At 37.2% G+C, this 21,422-nt stretch overlaps 1 protein-coding gene across 1 annotated transcript in view; it reads right to left on the reverse strand.

Moving 5' to 3' along the window:
* The window catches only part of pou2f3 (POU class 2 homeobox 3), a 55,734-nt gene that overhangs the window by 33,713 nt on the left and 599 nt on the right, over window positions 1-21,422 (reverse strand). Inside the window, exon 3 of the mRNA XM_032576852.1 lies at window positions 6,619-6,647. Within this exon, the coding sequence (XP_032432743.1) occupies window positions 6,619-6,647 (29 nt within the window). The remainder of the gene's footprint in view (window positions 1-6,618; window positions 6,648-21,422) is intronic.

Consider the following 21,422-nt stretch of genomic DNA (forward strand, 5'->3'; position numbering starts at 1 on the left):
TGAAATTGGGCCAGCACAACCCACCAGTAAGAAACGACCGCAAGAAACATCTGACAAGCCAGGACAACCAGAATGGACAATCTACACCGATGGATCCAGAAAGGGGTCCGACCAGTCGGCATACTGGGGATTTATTCTGAAGCAGGACGGCAAAGAGAAATGCCGTCAGAAAGGAAAAGCTCCCGGTAGTGCTCAAGCCGGAGAAGTAACGGCAGTACTGGAAGGATTGCTGGAGCTGGTGAAAAGGAAAATCAAGAGTGCCAGGTTAGTAACTGACAGTTACTACTGTGCTCAGGCCCTTAGAGAGGACTTGGCCATTTGAAGAAAATGGTTTCGAGACTGCAAAGGGCAAGCCCGTGGCACACAAAGATTTGTGGAAGAAGAAAGCAGAACTGAGGCTCCGCCCGAAACTTGAGGTGCAGCGACAAGGCGCACACCTGAGAAGAAGCCCTATGGAGGGGCAAAGATGACGACTTTTCGTGCCACTAAGAAAGGTTGTCTCTGCCGGTGTCGAGGTGGGACAGAACACCTAAGGACAGGTGGTCCTAGAGTAGCACGGGGAGCAGGTAGTACGGTGCGTGCATAAGGCCCTCGAATATGCAGGCGTGCTACACCCCCGTGAAGAACTGAGCAAGCAGGACTGCTGGATGTCCCTTCAGCCCATCCGATGCAGCTGTGTGACTTTGAGGTATGTGGTCGATACGCAGGGCACCCAGGGCAGCGGATGGAAGGTTTGTTCATCAAGAGCACAGTCCCATGGGGTTCAGTCTGCATGGACGTAGCAGAGCCAATGGGAACAACAGGAAAGAGAGGTGAGAAGTACCTCTTGGTGCTGATGGACACAGTGACAACTGCTAGAAGAGCAGGTCTTCCCCTGCAGAGGAACTCCGTTCACGTCACAGAAAGCAGGGAGGCGAAGACACTTCTCCTTTTTGCTCAGAGGAGGAAAAGGGAAGTTGCAGCTCAAAGTGTCACTGAAAACAGGGCAGAGAGTTTGGATTAAAGCTCAAGATCGGCCTGCAACTACGGTGATCAAGCTGAGATTCAACGCCCAAGATTTTGTAAAGCAAGTACTGAACTTCAACACAGTACTACTGATGGAGAAAGGGGTCCATGAGGAAGCAGTGCTCAAGCCAGTTCTTAGCTACAGCAAACCAGAACATTACAAGAAGATGGCCAGAGAATCAAGCACCATGCCATCCTACAGTAGACTGGCCACTATTACAGGAAGGTTGCCGTTCAAAGAACAACTTCAAGGCTTTGGACTGGGAGGGCCGTGAAGAAATTGGATTATGCAAAAGAAGAACTCCTGTCACAACCTGATGGATTAAAATGGAAAAGGATCATGATTACAGATAAAGCGTCATGATGCTTATGCTTTTTGCTTTGCTATGCTGAACAGCCAGAATTTGTTTTTTTTAGGCCTTCTGTCTCAGCCCATCTTCCCTTCCCTAAAGAATCATTCCACATCCTGAAGAACCGACTGTTCATCCAGCGAAGGTTCTTGTAGAAGACTCAGAGCGATCCAAGTTTTCTTCGACATTCATCACCTCATGGGGGAAATCAAAACTCCAAGGAGGGGGTGTCAAGAGAAGTGGAGTTTTGATGACTACACTGAGCCCTCTGTGACAACTGAGGATGAAGAATCTGCATCTTCACATCCCAGACGAACATCTTCTCTTTCCAGGGGATGAGGACGGCGAACTGCAGGAGGGTGATGGACTCCCAGCATGTGAAAGGTCTGACCTCGTGGAGGGGGTGTCAAGAAAATCCGAGCTCATCCCACTTCCCCATGCTGGAGATTTAAGTTTAACAGTAATAATAAATAAAGTTATCTTTAAAATGAATCACTCAAGTGACATCAAGGCCCAACAGTAGACTTAAGTGTCAATAAAGTTAGTTTAACAGTAATAATAAATAAAGTTATCTTTAAAATGAATCACTCAAGTGACTTCAAGGCCCAGCAGTATACTTAGGTGTCAATAAAATAAATCTGGTTGTGTGTGTTGTTTTTGTCTAAAGCAAACTTTGCTTTAATTCTACTTTTTTCTATCTAATCATAAGAAATCATAGTCAGACAGAGAGAGTCATGGAACAGGAAAAGCAGGTTTCCTGGAAAAAGAGGAAGTTTCCAGCCTGCAGATTTATAAAAATAGCTGAGACTATTTCTTATTTTAAAGGTAAAGTTTTAAAAGAATGAAATCTAAACATTTTGGTAATTTGATAAGATTCAAAGTAAAATACTTATATTAATATTGGTTTACTTGTAATAATACTTACAGTTACATTTGTGAGAACACTTACAAGAAAAACAAGTAACTGTAACTTTGGCATCAAATAATTAGAATCATGGATTATTCTTGGTTTCTTTTCAGAAAAACATCTGTAATAACTCACATTAGGATTATAATAAGGATAATTAATAAGTTATGGTTATAAAATCATAAAGGAATGATAGATCAGAGAAGCTGAAGAAAATAAATGTGATATAAGTTATGGTTATAAAATTATAAATGAATGCTAAATCAGAGAAGCTAAAGAAAATAAATGTGATAAATGTGATTTTGACATTGAACTTGAAATGGTGTAAAAGGTGTAACTGCAATTAAACATCACTGATATGTTGGAGGTAGAGAGTAGGTGAAAGGTGAAAGGCAAGGAACTAACAGGAGAGCAGAGATGATCAACGCCTTATTTAGGTGAAAGGTTGTGAAGACAACGGAGATAGGAGGTTGAGCAACCCTGAGACATTAGCACAGACATCAGGAAATGTCTGTAAGACAGTGATGGATATGAGATCATCTGTCTAAGCAGACAGCCAATGAAAACGCACCAAAAGGTGGAGAAACCCTATAAAAGGTGAGTGCAAAAGAGGAACCGTTCGTTGGATCCTCCGGGCAGCTTCGAGCCAAGAGATGGACAAAGAACTCTGCAGCTGAAGAAGAGCCGGGGCCACGGAGCCGAAGACTGTCCTTCTCATGGAGACCAACCGGTCAGGCCCACAACCTGTGGCTTCACATCGCACTTCTCTCATCAGCTGGGTTCAGACCCCAAAGACAAAGATGAAGACAAAGGCAAAGACAAAGAAGAAGAACTGGTGCCTTTTTTCCTGCCAGCACCAAGTCCTGTGTGACCTCACCATCCATGCGGAGAAGAAGCTCATCAGACCTACAGAGATTCCTGCCTTCGCTGATCAACATCTTCCTCCTGCTGCAGCACCTTCTTCATCATCAGGCCAGGTCTGGGGTTCGAAACGTCAAACTCCGTCCGTCTCTCTCAAAGGTTCGCTTTTTTAGTTTTCAGTGTCAGCAGTAGGGAAAGATAGACTAGATGATTGATTTTACTTATTTGATTATTTCTGCTACTGAATTAAGCTGTACTGACCCTTGCAAAAATGCCTTACTAATAAAATATTTAGCATAAAGAAAATCTAAAAGATGTTGTGGACATTCAGTTAATGAGTCACCTTAAAGTTCTTTGATGGTTGTAAAATAGCTGTGATGTTTGATTCTGGAGAGGAAAAAGTTTAAAATGTTTTTAGGTTGCTGGTAGCCCAAATTTAAAACGTCATCCTTGGGACTCGCCCGAGTCACTAAAACCTACCTGGTTCAATAACAAATGCAAGTTGTAAAATAGAGAACGAGCGACCGTTAACAGGTGTGCTCTGTGAAACTAGTTGGCTGTAGGCTGCTCAGTCTGGCTAATTCACAGGGGGAAGAAGGGTGGGACACCTGGATGTAGGCCGTCAGAAAACCAGGCGAATCGTTTCTCGAAACCAGCTTAAACAGAGTTTACTTCAGTCCTGGACAGGGTAAATCCCGGCAGATTTAGAAAACTCAATTAACCCGTTAGAAGGAGGGCTGGTAGCACATCTCCCCTCTCAGAAGAGGAAGCAGAGAGTGAGACAGTAGAGACAGAAAGGAGGGGGGGGGTGTTGCGCAACAACAATGGAACAAAGTTTTTAGATTTTGATTAGATTTGTGATCACAATATCTAAAAATGTTGAAAGAGTTTGTTTTATTACCAGTATGGTTGTTTTCTTAGTCTTAGTTTGTAATTAGCAATTAAGCTAGCACAATTAATCAGTTTTTCTGGCAATGAGGGACGCATTGCTGTTGTCCCTAATTCAGTGTTGAATCTCTGACAGGTACAAATATGTTTTGTGCAAAATTATGTTCTTGACTGTTTGTGGTTTCATGGTAGACCTGGCATGGGCAAATAGTTTTCCTATGGATCTGGGAATGTACCTTCATGGGAAACTGGTTAACCAAACTCCCACAGTAACAAAAACATGCATTTTGAAAGAAATGTGTAATCTATTTCACATCTGTACTTCTGAGAGAAAATGTGTTGGAAGTATTTTATATTTTATTATCATTTATTTGCTTTACCTTTATTTTATATTATCATCCATTTTATTTACCTTTGCATTTACATTTTAATGACGTGTTTTGAGTGTTTTGAAGTGCTTTGAGTGTTTTGAAGTGTTTGCAGAAACTCTGGAAGCGGCCTGCTGAGGAGTGAAAATGGAGGATACCATGAACGAGACATTCCGGCGACAACTGCCCAGGGGAACTGCAAATTTATAGTCTTACCTTGTCTGTATAACTGAGTTATGTTCATATGCGTGTGCAGCTGTTTTCTTTTCCCCCTCCCTTCAGAGCTGCACGCTGTCATGTAACTAGGGAGTTCCTAATGCTAATAAAAGCAGGGTAAGACTCAGTTGAAGCTTCAGAGCATAGGCAGAAATCTGTAACTGGGTTTCAACTGTGTTCTCCCTGCAGGTAAAACCAAACTCTGACTCTTGTCTCTTCTTTGTGTCTGTGTTTAGGTAATTTAGACCTAACAAAATGTATATGAAATTTCCACATTACACAGTGAATCTGGTGGTCAGATAAGGCTGACTTTCATATGTTTAGTCATGCCTGTGCCTGTGGAATTTTAATGACGTTGTTAAATCATTAGAGACGGTGTAATAAAACTTAACAACATTTTTATTATTGTCATTTCAGGTGAGGAAAATATTAATGACTGTGTTGTTAAAGCTTTTGACAGTGTAATAACACTTAATGAAATCTGTAACTAGTCCAATGTTTAAGGGAAAATATTAACTGCGACAGTTATGAGGTCATTCATAAATGTCGCAGTTCAGACTAACAACAAATGACAGTAATATAATACACAAAGATACATAACATTTTAAATTTTGATAATTAACTATTATGACATATTTATGACAGATTATTCTTGGTTAATGGCAAGCTGTCATAACAAAAATATTTTGAATAATGTCAACTTCGTATTAAAAGTGTCATTATTTACCGAATGACACTTTATGACAATAGTCATAAATATTCATGAAGACTTATTCATGTTTATGACAGTGTCATGTCAGTCTTATGCACACCCCATCAAATAACGTGCTACCAGACAGGGACTAAAGCAACCTGGCTCTGTTTGAGAAAGTACACATTTTTAAGTTAAATTTTAAAAGCCATACACCAGCCTAATAATTGACCTGATTTAAAGAAATAAAAAACAGAAGAGTTGAGCAGCAGGTTGTCACTTTAAGCTCAAGTGCAGTACAGTGGACCCCCAGAATTTACAGCCATGAATGAATATCTAAAATCTGTGAATATTTGAGACCCCCTCTAAGATGCTTATTATTGCCAATTTTGGTAGTACAAACACCAAATATACCTTAACATATGTCTGATATTTTTATTTCTAATAATTTCACATGACATTTCTGTCATAAGCTTGTACAGCAAATTATTATTAATTTCATTGTTATTGTTTTTAGCATATTGTTTTTAACACATTAAGAACTTTTTGTGTGAACCTATACTCGATGCTGCTGTTACATTTGAATTTCCCCTTTTTTGGACAGTAAAGGCTGTTTTTATTCAATTCTTTTCCATTATGCACTATTATAATAACTAGTCTTCCTTATGGGTGTGTCTCAATTTAGCTGTCCAATTTCCACATCGTTGACTCCCATGTTACATATTCATTCGAATATTTTAGATATTCTTACAAAAATATCTTTGAAATTAAAGTTTTGAATAGTTTAATTTTAGTTTAGTTTAGTTCAGACTTAAATCTGCTTGAGTGTTATAATCTCAAACAGGCTGTTTGTCTGAACAAAACCTGGAATAAAACACTCCAGGTTTTTTATTAGAACAATTCTGCACAATATTTTTCAATAATAAATGAAGCCATCATGTGAAATGTGTTTCTTGTATTCATTTATGTTATCTTTGGCTAACATTAAAGTCTGTCTGATGATCTTAAAGCAAAGTAAATCAAATTGCGTCTCTTTTGCTAAATGCTCTTTTTGGAGTCAAATAAACTTTTTCTGACTGAAAGCTAAACATGCAGTGACTGAATGACAGATTTGCAGATGGGTTTGCATGCAGTTTATTTAATTCAAAGACACATTTGTTTCACCCACAGTGCAGGAAACAAACATTAGATTGCATGCGAGCAAACAGGAAGGGATGGCATCTTTAATAAAAGATCATCCTGACTCATCCTGAGGACGTCAGATGAAACAGATGTCATTTACATGGTCCTGATTCAGGAGAATTCAAACTCTGGAATTTATGTCATACTCACCTGTCGATTAAAGTCTATTCCGTTTCGCTCTGGACATGGAAAGAGGAAAAGAACAAAACACAGATTTAAAAATGTTGTCTTTCATAAAGCAAAATTAAAAACAAATCGACACAACAACGATTGTTAAATGGGATGTGTTGGATTAGACACACATTAATCACATTTAAACAAAGTATTTCTGAAATCTACCCTCTTTGATTTTGGTTTCATTTTGACACACTAAGTTTAAAACATGCAGTTAAAGTTATTAGGTATTATGTTAATTAGAGATGCAGTATTTTTGTGGCTGATATAGATTCCTTGTTTTCTTATGGTCTTATATTATTAACACATGTTATTTATAACACTTGGCATTTACAGATATCTCAAAGTGATATCTGTTTTACATTCAAACAATTAATATAAAACAGCTACAAACAATCATTACAAAATACAGATTTAAACATTGCAAGATTAGAATACTACACATTAATTAAAAGGAAATCACATGGAGTAAAACAACAGGATTTAGGCCTGTTTTGAAGCATACAGTTTGACCTGCTAATTGCAATTATGTCTGATTCAGATTTTGTGTTTTCAGCATTATGATACATAAAAAAGGAGATATGCGACTTGCTGAAAAGAAAGAAAAAGTAAGATAATTCCTGTGTATTCATTAAACATGTGTTCCTAAACTTTATTTCTATGTGTATCAAAGTTAATGCATTTATAGAACAAAAATAGTGGAATTTAATTGCTTAATAGGAAAAGGAAAGAAAGTCATATTTCTATTTATTCTACCAACAATTTTTAGATTTAATTGGATTAATACAGTATAAAATGAGAGAAAATGTTAATGAATCTGAGGTGTTGAAATTATGAAACAAATGGCCGCAGGCCACAGTTTGGAAACTCCTGCTCTAAAACAACCAGTTGTCTTATATTATTTTTATTTTCACCTGATGGATTGACCAGGGATCTGTGTGATGTTCAAAGCTTGTAAAAATTGTTTTATAATTTTCTCCCTGACGGGTATGCTTTGTCATCAAGATGTTTGTTCAATAATGTTCTTAAACTCCTGAGGCTTTCACAGAATTCAGTACATTGTATATTATTTTATTACAGTATATTAACTCTACCAACTACTTAGCTCACCTTTGAAAGGTTTTGTGTGCACTAAGGGCACCAGGTTAAAAGAGGATGAATACAAGAAAATGTTACGGATAAATCCAATCAAAATTTATTTAAGTTTGCAGATGCAATAGGAAAAAATGTCAAATATTTTCAAGTATGAATTCTTTTGCAAGGCTTGTATGTATAGTCAATGGAGAAATCCTTAAGCCCAGTAAGAACATTTAACATGTGAATCAATTGTGTAATTTTAGTTCTTTTCTGAGACTCCCCATCAAACTTATACAAAAATTCATAATTTCAAGCCTCAAGGTTAATTATTTTACTGTAATTAAAAAAAAAAGTAATCTTGTTTTCTAAACTATAACACAGAATGTGATGTGTTACTAAACGTTAATAAATATAACAAAAACATGAATTATATTGGTTAATGGTAGTAGTCTATGTAAAGCAAACAGTGAGGATTTGGTTTTTCTGTGTGTCAGTTTAGTTACTGTGTTGTCTTGTCTGCCCTTGATTTCTCCCAGCTGTGTCTTGTGTTCCCTGATTACCCCTTTTGTATTTATTCCTACCTGTGTTGTCAGATCCTTGTCTATACTGCCTAGCTGTCTTACGTTGTATTGTTTTCTACCAGTGCTACCAGCGTTTGAGTTCCTTGCCTTTATGCTCACTTGTGCTGCCTGGACTTCTCTGTGCTATTTGTTGTTCACCATTAAAACTGCCATTATTCATCATAACCTGGATCCACCGTGTCTACCTCACCACCAAAACCCACAGAACATAACAAATATGCAGATTTCATTTAAAAAATGATTATTGTTGAGAAGATGCTAAAATAAAAGATAAATTAAGTTTTGCATTTTTAATTTAATGTTTTTAGTGGTGTAAGTTTGCCAGTTTTGGCCCCCAGGGCAAAACATTTGGACAGTGCTGATTTAGATCAAAACATTTTCATGTGCTAGAATGGCCTAGTCAAAGTCCAGACCTAAGTCTAATTGAAAATCTGTGGCAAGACATAAAAACTGATCATCACAGATGTTCTCCATAGAATCTGATTGAGCTTGAGTTGTTGAGACAAACCTCAGAAACTTGCAGTTGTAACTGTAGTGAAAAGACATGTTGACTCAAAGGACCTTGAAACAAATGCTTGCCATACTCTTGATATTTTTATTTCTGAAAATATGTGTGGATTTCCTTTCAATTTGCACTAGTTTTTGTTAGCTATACACATAAAATTCCAGTAAAACACATCAAAATGTGGTAAAGTTCAAGCGAAACAAATACTTTTATTAATAAATAAAAAAGCACTTTTATGAAGATTTCCAACTGCGTGTGTGAAGAGACAGAGTATGGTGGTACAAAGGTTCGCTGGATAAGCTCGCATCATTTGAATGTCAAATTGGGCCTATTGGGCTGCGTATGAGAGTCAGAGAGAGAGCAAACGAAAGAGGGAGAGGGCAGGTTTAAACACAAAATGCAAATACACTTATAACCCCCCTACCACCATGAACCAGCCCTTCTTTCCCCCTGCAGCACAGCCAGTTTCACAGCCAAGGTTCCAGTATGGAAATGATCAGAACATGCAAATCAGCTCAGAGTGCAGGAAGCCTGGTTCTGCACACGCATGCATGCACACACAAACACACCCCCACGAGCACCCACACGCCCACACACGCACGCCTATGTGACTCGTGATAGTTACACATCAGTGCATAGACACAAAAAGTCACTAAGAAAATTAAATAAATATTTCGTTTTTTCAGGAAAAATTTGTTGGTTCAGGCGAACCATTAAAAAAAAAAACTGGTTAAAAAAAGGAACAGAAAGTGTCACATTTTCTACTTTCACACATTACTTGTATGAATTATTGCCCAAAAGTCTTGACTTTCTGTAGATTTTGTCAAAACATTTTCTATATTCTTTTGAAAAAGTCTTGAACAACATTTTTTTCATTTTTCTATAGACATTAGTCACTTTTCTACTCATTAGCTTTATTTTTACCTGTGAATTTTGGATTACTCAGACACAATGAACCAGTGATATGTCATGTTTAACAGTCAAACTGTCAAACAAAAATCATTTTAAATTTAAACCTTAGGCCTTTTCTTATTAACAAATGTGCAGAAATATAGATTGTTCTGATTTCTCTCTCTAAATCTTTGAAATACTCTACAACATAGTCACATATTTTTTATTTTTTATTTACTGTAGACGATTTGTAAACTTTTGTAATCGATTTGTAAAAAATCCTTGAATCCTTGTAGTTAACTGATTTTACTGATAGTAATGAAGAAAACTCATGGGTGTTGTGGTGGTGCATCCTTGATGCAGCTGTCACAGGTTCTAGTCCTGACCTGATGACTTTTGCAGCATGTCTTCCTCCTCTCTAACATTTTAACACAGACCACAGATATATAAATTTAACATTCGCTTATTGAGATTATCAATTCTGCTAAATTTGATTTAATGGTTTCAGCATAGAATCCATTCGTACAATCTTGGACAGGCCCTGCATGATGAGCTAGATCTGCTGCCCTGCGCATCTCTGCTGGATACAAAGGGACAAAAGTGGGAGTTCATTCGTGTGGTTTTAGAAGCTCTTCCATTTTGTGTCTACTGAGTTTTTAATAGGCGCCATAGAGACTGTTTTTTTTTTGGCTGAGCATTATGGGACAAGTTTTACAGATAAATGCCCACACAGCAACTCTGAAATTATTTGGTATGACGCAGTTTGATTCAAAAAATAGAATAAAATAAGATTTAAAAAAGCACAACAAAACAGCGTGTCACATGACAGGGAGGTGAGCACGAAAGCTGCTCCAAGGGCTGAACTACCAGTCCACTAACGCTCCATCTAACCGGTGAACTTTATCAGTGCAGATGAAGTCAGCATGTTGCAATGTAAATGCACATGATGCACATAATGCTTCAGAACGATTCCTCAAATGATTCAAGTACCTTGATTATTAAAATTTCTCAAGGAAAATTTTCTGCCTTGAAGCTTTGTTAAATTATGTTTTATTATTTAGTTCACCGTTTTCCAGCTGGGTGATTATTTGAAGAGGTGGGTGATACTGGGACTTTTGGTATTGATCCAAAACTAAGTAAATGCAGGGCCAGAATTGCTGATATCGATACAAGACCAATACCAATACTTTTTCAGATTTAAGCTTAATAGATCCAAAGGATTCAACAGGATCCAAAAGACCTAGGATAGAATTTCGAAAAAACATTGTACGTGACAACAAAATACTTTATTATCATAATCACCATTTTTGTTTAGAAACAATTGAACACAAAACAAAGTTTCCCTTAACATTAGGAAAATAAATATTTTTTGTAGTAGAAAATGAGAAACCACAATACAAAAATAAAATAAAAATTTTCCCTTCACTATCTTTTCTAGTTCTGTATTTCTTTCTTCAAATGGAATTGTTCTTAGGAAAACTAGTAAAAAAATAAAAATAAAAAATAAATAAGGAATTTTCTTCTTTCCAGTGCAATTCTTCAATAAACAGAGTGTAAAAAAATATCACTCAGTACAACTTAAAACTGCTGTCTCTGGGTCGAGGGTCTGGGTCTGTCGGGGCCAGGGAATGGGGGATGTCTCTCCTCTTCTCTGCTTCTGCAGCTCCGTGTTTTCTGCTGCATGGTTTTTCATATGCTTGTAGAGGTTTTTTGTGTTTCCATTGTATTTAACAGCCCTGCTGCAAACTATACAGCTTGCTGTAGTTTCATTTTCCGCAATAAAATAAAGCCAAATGACGCTTCTCTTCCTCTCAGACATTTGGATACTGCGGTGTCTCTTCGTTGTATGACGTGTTGATTCAAGGAGCACGCTGAGTGGGCAGGCCAGGCTTCAGCCTCCTGCATGTTTGACTGACGCCGCTGAGCCATGTGACGGAGCAACAACAAAAAACGAGACAGTGAGCTTCTCTGTGCCGTGTGACACATCGCAGGGGTACTCTCACAGAGAGAGAGAGAGTACACTTTGATGAACCCATGTGTGCATCAGTCAGTGAGTGCGGGAGAGAAAAAAGCTTGAGTATCGATCTTTTTACATGAGTAACGTTCAATAGTAATACCAATGGTATTGATAATATCAATGTTAGGATTCATATCCAAACATTGATATGATGTTACACTATCGATTAATAATTGCACCAAGCTCTCACTTCCACCTATGAGTTGTTGACGAATTCTAAGTGTTAGCAGCGTAAAGTTCAATTTTCAAGTTTGGTTGGGAGGATTTTATTGATTGATGATGTCCGGGTATTTATCGTTTTCGGGGGACGGACCAATAAGCATCCTTAAAAAGTTGAGTATGGCAGTCTTTCTCCTGCTTCCTACTGGCTGGTTCAGAGCGAACTGCGGGGAAGAGCACAGCCGATGTATTTATACAGGTGAGCGGATAGATTGAGCACTGCGGCCTGCTGCGCTGTATTTGATGTTTTATTTTTACGGACGAACCGGAAAATAAATGTACCAAGAAATGGGTGGCGGAGCACATTGTGGCGATACATAGCTGGTAGATGTGTTTCAGAGTGTGACGAACAAAGATGTCAAATCCCATTGCTAACATGGACACAAAAGCTATAAATAGCTGGGCAAGGTGAGAGTTCAACTATTAAATTGAGTGCAGATGAAAACAAACTAAAAGCTGGAGTATATTTTTCATAGGCGTATTTGTGAGCCTGCCTCTTTATTATTAAATTGAGTATAATTTTCGATTTTTATATAACTTTTCTTCAAGTTAACTTAGAAAGTGAGCCATTATTGTTACAGGTTAATTTTCTAAAGGAATTGTTCGGAATGCTCAAGTCTGAAAAAGTGGACTGATGTTGATATCGGATAGTAACAGTGCTATTATGTTACATTTACCAATATTTTATTTGATCAAAATCTTTTTATCCAGTTACTTGATTGATGGTAAGAATAATCAATAGAATTCTCGATTACTAAAATATTTGTTTACAACAGCCTTACTTTGTTCACAAAAATATATCATTCTCACAGCACGCTCACCGCCCTCCTCTAAAAGTGCGACCATGGGTTAAATATGCGCTTCAAATTGAACTAAACACAGCTAACACTGTGGCTTTTAAACTTGACTCATACCTTTATGAATTCTTCAAAGAATCATGAGTCCTCACAGGGGGTTGATATAAATGTCCATACAGGTCAGCCTGTGTCCAGTTAGAGTGAAAGCATCCCTGCCGAGGTAAACTTCAGAGATCAAACAGTGCACTGGCCAACACACAGCGGTGCCAGCTCCCTGTTCAAGGGATCAACTATAAAAACTATAAATCCATCTTTCAGGAATAATTCTGCTCTGCCAGTAAAATGCTCCAAGCTAGGTCTTAAATTATATTTAAAGTATGCAAATTTGGTAATTTATTGCTTCATATATCCTCTTTCTTTTGTCAGTTCCTGATTAGTAATCTCACTGATATGGCTTAAAAATTCTAAAAAATGTCCAGATTTTCAGTGCTAATATCTAAATTAGGTCCATTTACATCTTAATTTTTAACTCTTCAGTTATTACTTCTTACATCCACTTACTATTTTATCTTTCTTCACAATAAGCCAATTCATGCTTCTGATTCTGGCTTATTGTATTTCTAGGCCATGAAAATCTTCCAAGTAAAGTGTGCACTATTAGCTCATAAGAACGTAATTTTAATGAGTTTTTGGATTAAAAACAGAGTGACTGTTGAAGCTTGCTAACTAGAGGAAATCATTGAAGTTAGGCATCATAGGTGTAAAAACACTTTTCTAACCTGCTAGAGTGAAAAAAGGAACTTGACTTAAGTTATTAAAAAAGTCAAATCTAATTCCTGAAGGTTTTCAGTTAGATTATGTTAGTTATTTTACATTACACTCTAAAAAGTGATTTTGGCTTATTTATATTAATCTCACTTAATTTGGTTTAGTGATGACAACTTACTTTTTTGTGTTCAATACACTTAAAAGTTACAAATCTTACTAACTTAAATTAACATAAAGGAACTTTTTATTTTGACTTTCCTTGAAACAATTGAGTTCAATGCTAGTTTCGAATCCTGCCTCTGACCAACTCAATCTATTATGTTCACCAAACTTAGTAAACTGAGTTGGATAAACTTAATGATTTGATTTGGATGAACATACTAAGTTTTTACAACTTAATTCATTAAGTGTGTTTAACACTACAAGTTTAAGTCACTCTTAGTCAAATAATTTATTTTTGTCTAATAAATAATTAAAATCTCTTTGACTAAATTCTACAAAAAGCCAACTCAAACTTTTAAGTTGGTCCAAACTAAAAAGCTAAAATATCCGAAATTACATGATCACTGCATTGTACTTAAAATACAGCTAGAATTTTAATTATTTTAAATGTAATTTTAGTTTAACTTTAACATGTTATTTTAGTTTTGGTAAGATCCTGTACACGGAAAAAAAGACAGTAGTTTATCCAACTTAATTTATTAAGTTGGTTTAACTAAATAATTAAGAGGGGGAAGACATGCATGAAAGGTCATCTGGCTGGAATCGAACCTGCGACAGACACCTCAAGGACTTTGGTCTCCTTTGTAAGCTGTGCTTCAGCCCTACACCACCACAGCACATGTAAGATCTATCCATAGTGAAACCTGTGACATGACGTCAGACATAGGATACAAACACGGCATTGAACTTAGTGTGTGTTTGAGTCTTTGAGTCTGTTTTGGATTAACTGAAATCCAAAAAATAGGACAGCAAAAGGTTCTAATTTGGATCTTTTTATTATTATTTGTTTATTTTTACAAAATTTTAACCAGGTGAAGCTAAAAGGCCTCTTGTGGAGTTTTTGATAGCGCATCTTTACAGACAAAAGTGTTTTTTTTAATCTAAAGTGCAAAATGTACTTAATAATAAACACAAGACAAAATTGTACAAAATTGTACAATTTTGGCGTATGTTGTTCTTTGAGCAGATTACCTTTTTTAGAGTCTGTATACTCCAGTCAATGATTAATCCAATACTAAATTAGTTTATGACTATAATCTATTAATCACAATTAATATCATTAATTGTTTCAGCCCTAGCCTATAAATATTAAAATGTGGTTGGAAAATTGTTCAGGTTGATCTGGTTGGCCAAGCAAGCATAATTGTCAATACCGGGCTTAATCTGGACTAATGGGACAAAAGTGTCTTAATATTTCTGAGCGAAATGAGAACAATGACTCTGCAACATGAAATATTTATAAAATGATGTGCATTAAGGTGGAAGTGATTAAGTTTTAATTGTAGGTTTATTCCCAAGAGCTCTGAATTTTTCCTTTGAATATGACGCCAAAGCACAACTGCACAGCTGTGGTTCAATCCATTATTGTGTTTCAGGGAAAACGCGCCGTTAAAATTCTCCAGAATAATTGTCTAGACTCGAGCAGGTCATTTTATTTGAATAAACCAGCCTCGCATGTGGTTCTGGATGCGAGCCACTGCTGCCTAGTTTTAGAGTATGAATGACACACATTGTTGCTTCGCGTGACAGGACACCTTTTTCTTTTTTTTCCTTTTTCTTTCTTGCTTGCTGTTTTCATGCCATGTGGGTTTTCTCTGGGTTTTTTTTACTTCCTCCCACATTTCAGAAACACACTCACTTTACTGATGGTAAAGTGAGTTTACCACCCGTGCGTAAAGTGATCCCTCTTGGCCTGAGGGATCCTCAGTCAAACGACCTTTTGATGGACTGGTTACCAGTTTAAGCTCCAGCAGGCATGTCATTCTCAGAGCAAGATCAAACTTGTAAGGGACAAATAAATGAGAATTTTAGGAAAAAATTTACATCCTGCTTGACCTCAATTACAATGAAAAATAAAATAGCTGATATTAAGATTTTCACTGTTTTGGCGTTGTTATCACCATTACTTATTTAAAATTATCTAACAAATTTTTTATATCAAACAAAGATCACCTGAGGAAATTTCAGAAAAACTGGTTTAAAATGATGTAGCTCCAAGTGAAAAACTTGGAAAAACATATTATTAGGGTGTTTTCACACCTGATAGTCTGGAAGACTTGGTTTGATTGGGGACAGAAATTGCAACATTTGTAACATTTTCGGCTGTTCACTTTCACACTGCACTGTGTCAAATGATTCAAACCCTTTGAAAAATCTGTTAAGTCCCTCGCTTGTGGTAGTACAGCATCAAGAACCACTGAAGAATCAATAAGAAAACCTCTGGTCTGGTTGGGGTTCACATATGCATTTGAACCGCACCAGAATTCACTTCAACCAAGACCTTGGTTTTTGGCAGACCAGAGTCTGCTTTTTTGGTCCAAATCAGAGTGTGATTGTGCATTCACTCCTCCCCAAATGAACCAGACTTTCTAGGGAAACAGACAGAAATTCAACTAAAGCATCATAAACACTGCTGAAGTGAATCCAGAGTTGGGTAGTAACTGTTTATATTTACTCACTTAAATTTGCTTTTTGAGGAAAGAAATACCATCAGGCATAATTTTACTACTCCTACTTGAGTAAAATTTCTGTATACTCTGCCCACTATGAGTAACTTCAGCGAATAAAGAACAAACTTGTTTCAATCCAAAAATTCACCGGACAGGCTCACACCTGCAGTTTTTGTTAGACTTTCAAAAGTTTTATATTGAAATTTGTCTTTTGTTTGATTGTGTTATTTTGTAATTAAGTTATATAAATGAATTATTTTCACTTTGGTCTTTAAAATACTAAAATCTCCTCATGACTATATTTTTAAATCACAAGTGAATAAATTTATTCAGGGCACAAGTCATTAAAAATCATAGCGGTGCATATATTCATATTTCAGCCATGGTCAAAGTGGTCATCATCAGCCAACAGAAACTGCGTTTCCAATACAAGTGCATGCAAATTTTTGTCTATATTTTGCTAAAAACACAATTTCACAATTGCAGTGTTTCCATAAGAAACTAATTTAAAATCACAATTAAATAAGCTTGTTCATGCGATAAGTTATTAAAAAACAGGGCAGCAATGGATGTAAATAGGTAGATGAGATATATTCATAATTCAGCCTTAGAGGAGATGTCGGCATCTTATTCAGCCGTTGGAGTGACAAGCTCCTTATACTTGGAAGCTTCTGTGTATGTGGAATTTTGTGGGAAATTCTGTGATTTGACAGAAGAGCTATATATCAACCAATCAAGTGTATTTGTATAGAACATTTCAGTAATATAAAAACACAGAAAAAATACAGCAGATGCAGAGCTTTTGCAGAACTAGAATACCTGAGAGGTCTGTAAGGTTGATACAACACAAGCAGATCTATAATGTGTTGTGGTGCTAAGCTGTTCAGTGACATATAACCTAATAACAGTATCGTTAAGACTGTTATTCTCTGAGCCATAGGGAGCCAGTGTAGGGACTTCAGAACTGGGGAGGTGCTCTATCTTCCTGGTTTTAGTGAGAACGTGAGCAGCAGCATTCTGGGTCAGCTGCAGCTGTCTGATTTTTTTAGGCAGACCTGTGAAGTAGCAGTAATCAGTTGCAGTAATCAATGCGACTAAAGATAAATGCATGGATGAGTTTCTCTCAAAAACTTACTGAGACATTAGACCTCTAATTCTGGAAATATTCTTCAGGTCGGCTTTGTAACTGTCTTTATGTGTGACTGATGGTTCAGAGTCCATCAGTGCACCTAAATTTTGGCCTTGGTCTCTAGTTTCCAAATGTAATCAAGCTGTGTGACTGTAGATCGTTCTTTTAGGTCCAAAGATAATAACTTCAGTTTTGTTTCTGTTCAGCTGGAGAAAGTTTTGGCATATCCACATATTGATTTGTTCTAAGCATCTGTTTAGTGCTTGGATGGGTTCAGAGTCACCTGGTGACATCGTAATATAGAGTTGTGTTTCATCCACGCAGTTAAGGTAGCTAGTCCATCCATCTATCCATCCATTTTCTGTACACCCTTGTCCCTAGTGGGGTTAGAAGGGGTGCTGGTGGCTATCTCCAGCTAACGTTTCTGGCGAGAGGTGGGGTATACCCTGGACAGGTCGCCAGTCTGTTGCAGTAGCTAGTCTTATTCCCCTACTATTACCTGAGCTAGTGGGAGCATATAGATATTGAATAAAAGGGGTCCTAGAATTGGGACATGTGACTTATGTCTGCTTCCATGAGAAGTTACCTATTGAACAAAGAAATCCTGTTCCTTATGTAAGATTTGAACTAGTTGAGTACTTGATCGGACAGCCCAACCCAAAACTTCTCTCGTTTCAGTAATATGTCATGATTTTGTTGGGGTCCAACAGAGCACTGTGGTGGTTCTACAATCTGTGTTTATATGGATGTCACTGAACACTGACAAAAGCAGTCTCAGTACTGTGCTGAGCATGGAAACCAGACTGAAAGATGTCAAAGCAGTTGGTTATGTCATGTTCCGTGTTTTTCTGTGTGTTTATTTCGAGTTTTCTGTGTCTCCGTGTTGTCCTGTTCTCCCCTCGATTACTCCCAGGAGTTTCTCGTTCCCTAATTACCCCCTGTGTATTTAGTGTCACCTGTGTGTCTGTGTCTTTGTCGGGTCCTTGTCTAATGTGCGCTCAGTCCTTTATGTGTCCAGTCGTTATCAGTTGCTACCGGCGTTGAGCTCTGGCTTCTGCTCAGTCGTGCTGCCTGTGTTATTGGACTTGTTTTGGACGGTGTTTGACGTTTCCTTATCATTAAAACAACCATTATTCATCTCACCTGGGTCATCTGCGTCTGCCTCACCACCTACACCGCACCGTTCCTGACAGTTTATCATTAGAAAGCTATTTAACTGTTTAAACAGCTTTTTCAATAATTTTGCTGATGGAGATTGGCCTGTAATTCTGCAGTTGTGATTTGGCCAGATTGTTCTTTTTTATCAGTGGTTTGCTAACTGCTGTTTTTAAAAGCCTGGGGGAGAACACTTGATGAGAGGAATGAGTTTACTATTTAGATCAGATCATTAGCAATGACAGGCAGGACTTTTTTAAAGAAAGGTGTGGGTATGATCTCAAGACAGCAGGAACTTGAACTTAATTCATTTATGATTTCTTCTATGCTTTTATAGCTAAGTAGTTGAAATTGAGTCATGTTTTTTGCATTTTTTATGTTTGGGTACAGCATTGGTACTGAACTTAGAGTGGATGTTTAGATTAATCCTCTTATCTTTTGAAGTTTCTTGGCAAAAAAGTTGGCAAATCCATTGCAGGCTGCATTAGATTACAGTTCAGGTGGTACAGTCACAGGAGGGTTTGTAAGCCTGTCAGCTGTTGCAAATAAAGCTTGAGCATTGTTAATGTTTTTGTTTATGATCGCCACAAAAATCATAAACATGTTTTAAAGTTTAGTGATAGCTACACATTTCCTTTGTAAATTTCATAATAAAGGTGAAGTTGAGTTTTACAGCATTTACATTTGGTCCTACAGCAAAGTTGTCCTGCAGATCTAACTGTTTTTGCATTTCACAAACACAACTTTCACTTTAAACTTGGATTCAACATATTTGAATAACATGCAACTTTTTATGAACTTTGCAATGCTGTGAGAGCTCTGGTAGAGTCAGCTGCACTCTACTGCTGTTTACAAACTGGCGTGATGTGAAAAAAGTTTCTCTGTTGCAGTTTTGCGAAATACAGAAATTTTGATACTGCTGAAAAACCACCTCATTTTAGAGCAAAAACTATTGATCAAAAAACTTGTTTTTCCAAAATAATCTTGTTGATTGTTATTTCAATTTGTGTAATTTTGTGGTCAATGGAAACACAGATGTGCTGTGGTGGCATAGGGTTTAAGCACAGCCCACATAAGGAGGCCTTAATCCTTGACACGGCTGTTGTAGGCTCGATTCCTGGCCTGGTGACCTTTGCTGCATGTTTTCCCTCTCTCTCATTACTGTACTTTCCTGTCGAAACCAGTAGGAAACACAACTAGTTTGTGACCTTAAACTTGTGAGGATTTGGATTTTGTATGTGTTTTTTCAGTAAATTGAGTCTTGTGTTGTCTGGTCTACCCCTTGATTGTTTCCAGCTGTCCCTCGTTTTTTTCTATTGCCCTCTGTGTATTTAAATCCACCTGTGTCTCTTGTTCCCTGCCAGATTCTTGTCTATTGTCACTTGTCCCTATATATCGTTCCTGTGTTGTGTCGTTTTACAATTGCTGCCAGTGTCTGAGTCCCTTGCCTCATTGCTCACCTGTGCTGCCTGGATTTCTGTACACTTCATCATTAAAATCATAATTTTCTCACTTCAGCCAGGGTCCTCCGTGTCTATCCTCACCACCAACAAACACATTTCATGACACTTGTGTTAGGAAGGAGCGCAATGATCCAAAGCAAACCAACAAGTCCACACCTGAATGACTTAAAAATATGCTGATTTTGGAGTAGCCTAGTTAAAGATCAGGCTTGACTCTGACAGATATTACTGTATGACCATGAAAAGTTAATTCATGCTCTCAAGCCCTTCAATGCAGCTGAATTGCAACAATTCTGCATTACTTTTTCCACATAGTTTGTTTAGCTTATATATATATTTTTATCTGAAATACAACTCCACCTAAAAGATGAAAACTTTCTGTAGTGAGGCTTCGACTACAGCACATAAGCTTCAGTTTATGAATTTTAAATGTTAAAAAGAACCTTTTCTGAAATGAACAAGCTTGGCAATAATGTGTAATTACAAGTGATGTGTACTTGGTGAGCTCAGGAGCTCATGTAAAAAGTCATTTACAGAAATGTGTTTACTGGCTTGTGTTCTACAGTATATACAGTATATGAAATCAAAGTATGAAAAAAGCATTTTGTATTTACTTTGGTTACTTTTCAAATTCAAAACCACTTTATTGATCCCAAAGAGAAAACAAATGTTGCTGTAATTCATATCAAATCAAACTTCTTGAAGATTCTCCTGTAGTAGTCTGTATTACAGCTTATTTGAAGAAGCCTCCAACTGAAGACACTGTTTTTATCCTCTTTTTTTATCTGAGGTTGAAGTAGTTTGATGATCTGAAACATTTCACAGCACTCTACATATAGGTTTACACACATTTTGCCAGGAGAGAACTACTTGCACATGATCACTTGAGATCCCTTCATTAGCACAGTGTGCAAACAAAACTTCTAGGAGGCGGTTTTCCACAGGGGAGCAGGTGCTGGTGGAGAGTCACCTGAGATAAACGTTTCATTTTCCGTTTAGTGAACCCTCACCCAAACTATAAAGAAAATCCCTCCATCTGTAGTTACTCTCTATGTGGTTTTGTTTGTTTTGGATTATCTCCAAAGTTTTTTTTTTTGCTTGGATGACACTCCGCTGGAGATTTTATAAGGTCTAAACGGACAAAGAACTGAGTCATTTATCACTTCCATGAAGCAAAGGCATTCACTTCTCTCATGCAGCCATTGTTTTGAATAAAAGTTCCACATTTTTCTACTGCTTGTTCCTGATTTTTCTGTGTGGTGGGCTGGCTGGTATCCTCAGCCTCTGGGCTTTCGGTGTCTCTGAGAAAAATAGCTTGAGGCACATATTCGAACAAAAGCCAACCGCCAAAGTGACTGCATACAAAACACCTAAAGGTTTCTGCTTTTTATGACAAACCAAGGTTTTGCATGTTAAATACAGCAACAAATGTGCAAATATTTCGCCAGAGGAGATCCTAAAAGAGCAAAATATAAAAAAGAAAAAGGCATGTACTCACAGATCGTC

The sequence above is a fragment of the Xiphophorus hellerii genome, chromosome 11 (genome assembly GCF_003331165.1).
Source record: "Xiphophorus hellerii strain 12219 chromosome 11, Xiphophorus_hellerii-4.1, whole genome shotgun sequence".
Lineage (NCBI taxonomy): Eukaryota > Metazoa > Chordata > Actinopteri > Cyprinodontiformes > Poeciliidae > Xiphophorus > Xiphophorus hellerii.